This window comes from Salmo salar, chromosome 05 (genome assembly GCF_965601325.2).
Source record: "Salmo salar chromosome 05, fSalSal1, whole genome shotgun sequence".
NCBI classification, from domain to species: Eukaryota; Metazoa; Chordata; class Actinopteri; order Salmoniformes; family Salmonidae; genus Salmo; species Salmo salar.
In genome coordinates this window covers 15473845-15480936 of record NC_138295.1, presented here as the reverse complement: position 1 = coordinate 15480936, position 7092 = coordinate 15473845, and the positions used below count along the sequence as shown (strand labels likewise).

The 7092-nt window shown below is 43.2% G+C and overlaps 1 protein-coding gene across 3 annotated transcripts; it reads left to right on the top strand.

The window, feature by feature from the left end:
* Positions 1–1102: 1102 nt before the first annotated feature.
* hnrh1 (Heterogeneous nuclear ribonucleoprotein H) lies at positions 1103–7057 on the top strand. Of its 3 annotated transcripts, none has more exons than XM_014198833.3 (10): positions 1103–1259; positions 1804–1907; positions 2020–2175; positions 2349–2492; positions 3492–3630; positions 4598–4782; positions 5374–5486; positions 5569–5704; positions 5864–6040; positions 6170–7057. In XM_014198833.3, exons 2-10 carry the CDS (start codon positions 1823–1825, stop codon positions 6256–6258), a joined length of 1224 nt encoding a protein of 407 aa, XP_014054308.1. In that variant the 5' UTR covers positions 1103–1259; positions 1804–1822; the 3' UTR covers positions 6259–7057. The 3 variants fall into 3 exon arrangements, with proteins under 3 accessions (XP_014054308.1, XP_014054309.1, NP_001167168.1); XM_014198834.3 differs by having other exon boundaries at positions 6166–7057; NM_001173697.1 differs by having other exon boundaries at positions 1176–1259; positions 5864–7057.
* The last annotated feature ends 35 nt before the right edge of the window (positions 7058–7092 follow it).

Genomic DNA, 7092 nt, shown 5'->3' with positions numbered 1-7092 from the left:
AGCGATTACTTTTGCATGTGAAAACACATAATCCTACTCATTACCTTTCGTGCTTAACTAGGTCACTTTTGTTTTGTGCAGACTTTGCAGTGGGCTTTGAACAGGGCACCTGGCTCATGCCTGGGAGGAAGCCCGGTTTCAAAACTAATCCAATCAACTTTCACCCGGTGCAAAACACGCATACCCAGGCCAGATTAATGAAATCCCCTCATCCTCAGCTAGTTTTCAGTTTTCCCCTCCCACTCAGACCACTCCCAGACAGTCCTAGGTAAATTCTTTCTTGAGAAATATTTTCTTGCTAAAAAGCTATTGTTGCCCATTTTAATGGAAATCTATTACACTATGGTACTACTTATTTTTTTACCCAGAAATGATTTGATATTGATTTTAAAATAAACTGCTGCATTGGGCCTTTAACTCAATTACTTGATTTAATTTTGTGTTCCTCTGTGAACTTGAAGTTGGAGATTTAAGGCACATTCTAGTATAGGTTGTTTTCATTGCCAGGCACTCTTCACAGATGATCAGATGAGAAATGCACTTAATCCCATTGAGCCACACTCTAATAAGAAAAGGTTTCTGGAGGCACATTTAAGGGTTCCGCAGATTGCAACACTGGCGGAACCCCTAAAGGTGCTTCCTGGTCTATTAACCAATTTACTGCATGGTGATGTCACCATGGAAAAAATCTAAATTTCAGCCTATGCAAACCTGCTGATTAGAAAGTCCAATGTAGATTGTATTTTCAACCAGCAACTATCAGGAAATAACAATGATACATTTTTTGCACATTTTTACAGTGTTAGTTTCATCAGCTGTTGTACAATATGATACAAAATACAGAAAAACTGAATTTTGACTGCACTGGGCCTTTCATTTTAAATGAACATTTTTAAGATTTATATTAGGAATGTACCTTAGAGTAATATGAGTGCATTTTTTTCTCAAGAGCAATGGAAAGCTATGTAAATGTTAAATCTGCCAGCAAGAAATAGCTTGCAAATTTCCCAAGAAGCTAGATAGGTGTCATTTAGTCTTCAGCATTGGTACAGTTCAGTTTTCACTTTACAGTTCCTCAGTAAAATGGGGCCACAGGCAGGGCCCAGATAGGATACGTCATACTTTTTGGGCGTGGACCAAGTTAGCAAGCTAGGAGCTAGCTAGCAGAAACAGACCGACCTGACACCCCGAAACACAGCTAGCTAGCTATACTAGCAATCGTGGTAGTGATAATATTGTCACTGAATTCAAATTAACAGGTATCTATGTTTATTTTTCAACGAATGTGATTTGTGATAATACCGTTACCTTGTGAGTCCTTGCTTGCTGTTTAGGTCAGCCAAATTGATCAAGCTAGCAAGCCAGTTAGCGAACGTTAGCGCTAACTTATCTAGCTAACGCCAGGCCTGACATTTGTGTCTGACTGTCGGTGATAATGAAATTATTATTATCTAATAACGTTAGACACATTGACTTAATCGAGCTAGTTTGTTATATGTAAATGAAATAGTATGTTTCGTGATAATGGATTTAGCTAGCCAGCTAAATGTATATAACTAACGTTAGCTAGTAGCAACAATGCGCTAGCTACATTCATAATGCGCTAGCCTAATGTTAGATAGCTAATCATGTCTTGTGACGTTAGACATTCTAAATAGCTGCAAATGCTACATAACTTACCTAAATGTAAAATACAATGTAGACGGCCAGCTAGGTAACTAGCTAGCGGAGTAAAGGTAATTAGCTAACGTTATCTAAGCATTGCAAACATGCTGTACCCTTATGCTTCTTTACTTTCGTCAGGTTTAAGAGAATACCAACCATGTCTGATGGAGAGGGTTACGTGGTGCGTGTGAGAGGCCTACCATGGTCCTGCTCTGTGGATGAAGTACGGAGGTTCTTCTCAGGTAATAACACCTTTACGATAAAACCTGAATAGCTTGCTACAACACCTTTATAGCCTACACCTCTCACATCTGAGATAACTGTGAGTCCCTCTACCCTCTTCTTGGCATATAGATTGTAAAATCGCCAATAATGGCACCAGCATCCATTTTACCTCCACACGTGAGGGCCGACCCAGCGGAGAGGCCTTCGTTGAGCTGGAGAATGAGGATGACCTGAAGATCGCTGTGAAGAAGGACAGAGAAACCATGGGCCACAGATATGTGGAAGGTGTGTGTTTGTGTGTCACTGTCCAAGTCTTCCTGAAGTTTCAGTGTTTGCAGCTGAAGCATAATATGTGCCTTGGGACTTCACTTTAGGCTACATTTCTCAACCTTTCACACTATGTAACACTAGCAGTAGTGACTTTGGTCTTTGTTTTGACTTGACTTGTTTGTCCACAGTGTTCAAATCCAACAACGTGGAAATGGACTGGGTGATGAAACATTCTGGTCCAAACAGCCCAGAGACGACTGGAGACGGCCTGGTCAGGCTCCGAGGCCTCCCCTTCGGCTGCAGCAAGGAGGAGATTGTCCAGTTCCTCTCAGGTACCAGTATCTAGCACCCACTGGTTCACATGAACACCCCCATAATATCCTGTAGGAGGAGGTAAACCGTCCTCAGCCCTCATCAATGATCCAGGATCATTTACATTTTTCAGTAATTTAGCAGACGATCTTATCCAGAGCGACTTAACATTATATAACCTATAGTTTGTCCAGGATTTCCCCCATCACCTAAGTTTCTCTATCACTGCTTTGGTCCCAACGAACACTTTTAAAATGAATTATTCTGTACAATAATTTGGCCTGACATGCTAGTCCCGTCTGTCACTTTTCTTTGACAGTTGTCCTTTGGTGTTTTCCCATGAACCCACAATATCATAACAAAGATGTAATTCATCCCATTGGGACAATTATAGAATGGGTGGGTACTAAAGGTAACACAAGTACTGCCAGAGCCACTCATTTTCATTCCTTCACACCTACAGTCGCTTCCTCTTCTGTATCCTTCTGTCTCTCGCTATAATTTTCTCCCTCTCATTTTCTCTCTCTAATTTTCTCCCTCTCATTTTCTCTCTCTAATCTTCTCCCTCATTTTCTCTCTCTAATTTTCTCCCTCATTTTCTCTCTAATTTTCTCCCTCATTTTCTCTCTAATTTTCTCCCTCATTTTCTCTCTCTAATTTTCTCCCTAATTTTCTCTCTCTAATTTTCTCCCTCATTTTCTCTCTAATTTTCTCCCTCATTTTCTCTCTCTAATTTTCTCCCTCATTTTCTCTCTCTAATTTTCTCCCTCATTTTCTCCCTCCTTTTCGCTCTCTTTCCTCTCATCCTCCTTTATGTTTCCCCAAATGCAGTAAAAGTAAGTAGCCTGAATGGTTGCTGAGTCTCATTGGTTAAAAATACTCACCTGGTATGTACAGTACATGTCGTAATGCATAGTTTTCATTAATAAATAAAGCAACAACAGAGAACGCTACCTTTCTGTAACTGGGCATGTGATTTACTGTGTCCCCCACTGGGGTTATCTGTCCTTGGGTTGAAGGGTTGGAAATCGTGCCAAATGGGATAACATTGCCGCTGGACTTCCAGGGGAGGAGTACGGGGGAGGCCTTCGTGCAGTTTGCTTCACAGGATATAGCTGAAAAGGCTCTAAAGAAACACAAGGAAAGAATAGGGCACAGGTGGGGATGGTTGGTTGGTTGGCTGGATAAAGTTGCTGTTCTTATGGTGTACAACTTACAAACATTAACCACAGGTATAACTGACTGACACTCAACAGAACAGTTAATTTAAGACAACACATACTCAGATATTGACTGTAAAGACACATAGTTACAATATTCGATCTGAACACACTAACACTCATTCACTCACAGCAGTCTTTGGGAAAATGAAGCACATTCTCTTGTTCTTAAACCATTGGGAGATAGATCATATTCTGAGTTTAGTGCCGAGGTGTCTTGTAAGCTCTCAGGTTTGTCACCAAGTTTGGTTGAGAGTGCAGAGTAAAAATTGCAGTTGAATTTGGGCATATCCATTTTACCCTGATTCTTAAGAGTGAAGCTGATTGGTTCCTGGGCACTAAACATCACTACAGGTAGCCAATAGACAGACAGGATTCTCCCAGGTGTTCTAACTCACCGAGGGCCAATCAACATGAGGACACGGACCCTGCACACTGTCACTCACAGGTAATGCTCAGAGAGTGGATCTCCATGGATAACAACAGGACAATGACCATAGCAGGGACACAGATTGTACTGTAACATCAGTGTTAACTGTATCGGGTATCTGCAGGTGACCATAAGAAAAGTGGCTGTTGTACTGTCAAGGCTCTTATACTAGACAGTATACTGTTACCCACTAGATCAAGTCTCACATAGTTCAAGACTCACCTACCTATGGAGCAGTAGTGCACATGGTAGCACTTGTCCTGAATTGCCCAACTTTATCAGTACCCTCAATGACAAGCAAATACACCAAAATGTCAGCTCATCACCTGCATATTGAACACCCAACTTTATTGGTACCCTTTCCATTTGAACAGACACATTGATTCAGCCTTAGGAGCTGTACAGTAGCTAGCTCTAGTCTCCCCCCTCCTGTGTGGTGGGGTCTTCATGGTGGTGTGTACTGTATGCATCTCAGGTACATTGAGATCTTCAAGAGCAGCCGTGCCGAGGTGAGGACCCACTACGAACCCCAGAGGAAACCTATGGGGATGCAGAGACCGGGGCCCTATGACAGACCGTCTGGGGGCCGTGGGTACAACATGATGGGGGGCCGAGGAGGGGGCTCCTACGACAGGGCCAGACGCGGAGGCTATGGTGGAGGTGTGTGTTGGGGAGAGGGTGTGTGTGTGCGATGTCTGCACAGTGTAAAAAGATCTTGTTTTGTTTCATCCGACAGGATTAATTGGGAACCATTATCAGTCATAAATGTTTATGGATCATAACATGATGGTCTCCCAGTCATGCTCTTCCTAGCCCTCTATCATGACGGTATGATGTCTCCAGTCATGCTCTTCCTAGCCCTCTATCATGACGGTATGATGTCTCCAGTCATGCTCTTCCTAGCCCTCTATCATGACGGTATGATGTCTCCAGTCATGCTCTTCCTAGCCCTCTATCATGACGGTATGATGTCTCCAGTCATGCTCTTCCTAGCCCTCTATCATGACGGTATGATGTCTCCAGTCATGCTCTTCCTAGCCCTCTATCATGACGGTATCATGTCTCCAGTCATGCTCTTCCTAGCCCTCTATCATGACGGTATGATGTCTCCAGTCATGCTCTTCCTAGCCCTCTATCATGACGGTATGATGTCTCCAGTCATGCTCTTCCTAGCCCTCTATCATGACGGTATGATGTCTCCATGTCCCAGACCAGTCTCTCCATAACTAAGGTCTATGTGTCTAACCTCAGGTGTGTCTGATGGGCGGTATGGTGACAGCAGCTCCTCCTTCCAGAGCACCACGGGTCACTGTGTTCACATGAGGGGTCTGCCCTACAGAGCCACAGAGACTGACATCTACAATGTGAGTTCTAGGATCGCCTACTAAGAATGGTCTGTGTGAGAGACGGTGAGTATAACACACTGCTCCCTCCCTCTCTCCGTAGTTCTTCTCTCCTCTGAACCCAGTGAGAGTGCATGTAGAGATCGGTCCTGACGGCAGAGTGACAGGAGAGGCTGACGTGGAGTTTGCTACACATGAGGATGCTGTGGCAGCCATGTCGAAGGACAAGGCCAACATGCGTGAGTCTGATCTTTTTCTACATTTTTTAGCCGGCCACCGCCATTATGAAAGGCACTCTAAAAACATTCTCTCTTCCTCCTCCTCCCCAGCCTTCCTCCTTATTTTCCTACCTTAATATGATTAAATGCATGTACTAACCAGCTGTCTCTGTCCTGCAGAGCACCGCTATGTGGAGCTATTCCTGAACTCTACAGCAGGGGGCAGTAATGGCTCGTACGGCAGTCCGATGCAGGGTGGTATGGGGAGCCAGTCCTCCTATAACAGTGGAGGGCTGAGCTCTGGATACTCTGGAGGCTACAGCAGCCAGGGCAGCATGGGAGGTTACAGTGATTATAGTGAGTATCAGCTCTGTAAAACACACCCACCTGTTCACATGTACCTCCACCACTGATGTGTATGTATCTACATATGACCTGGACTATCTGAACTCCTCGGTCCTATAGTGTGTATCTCTCTCCTGTCAGGTAACCAGGGCGGTATGAGCAGCAGTTACTATGGCGGCAGTGGAGGAGGCAGGAGTTCCAATGGCCTGGGGTCAGGATGGGGGATGTAGTTCTTTAACCTAGCATGTGTTCTGCTGGAAGGACTGGAATTGTGGTTCTCACCTGGTCTTTTGGATGGGTTTTGTAGTTCTGAGCCAATTTATAGTGAGGGTTGGGAAATGTTTTGTTTTAGACTGATTGTATTCATGATTGAGGCTCCTTTGAAGTTAGGTTGGTAGAAATTAGAGCCAATTTTGTTTCCATTCTCTCCTACTGTTGTTAATGACATGACTATGACCGTGGTCCTTTCGTCATCGTTACCAGGAAGTGTGTGTTTTGTTGTTTAACGAAGATTCAAAACAACCAACTGTGATTGACCCAGTCTGTTTATTTAACCCACCGTAGTTCACCTTACCTGAGCTTTTATTTCACCATTAAGTGACTGACTGCAGGGTTGGAGTAAATTCAATTTAAATTCCAGTCAATTCAGAAAGTAAACCAAATTCCAATTCTACATTTTCATAATTGAAAAGTATTGACCCTGCCTGACTGTCATTTCTGAAGCAACACTTCTGTAAATAGTCTTCTAGATGATCCTGGACTTTTCTCCAGTAGCTGCAAAAATATCTAGCCTTTCTGTTGAAGTCTGAAATAATGTGTGAAGTTGACATTTTACATGGTGAACCAAGAGCACGTTTAAGTTACTTTTATATTGAGGTGATTGTTTATTCTCCACGAGGGATGGATGCTTTACTTCGTTGGCAAACAAACCTTACGTTTTTCTGTTATAAAGGTTTCTTTCTACTGCCTATGCAGAATTCTTTGTATTTCTTGTAAGGTGCACAAGAGTGAATACAATTTTAAGATGTATACATGTCTTTGTTTGTCTTGTTTGAGGTGAGTCG

Bases quoted from the DNA above. Each gene is read 5' to 3' on its own strand.
- hnrh1 (XM_014198833.3), top strand. From the start codon at position 1,823: ATGTCTGATGGAGAGGGTTACGTGGTGCGTGTGAGAGGCCTACCATGG. The intron at 2,493-3,491 runs GTACCAGTATCT...CTTGGGTTGAAG, and splicing joins GATTGTCCAGTTCCTCTCAG to GGTTGGAAATCGTGCCAAAT. The intron at 5,487-5,568 runs GTGAGTTCTAGG...CTCTCTCCGTAG, and splicing joins CAGAGACTGACATCTACAAT to TTCTTCTCTCCTCTGAACCC.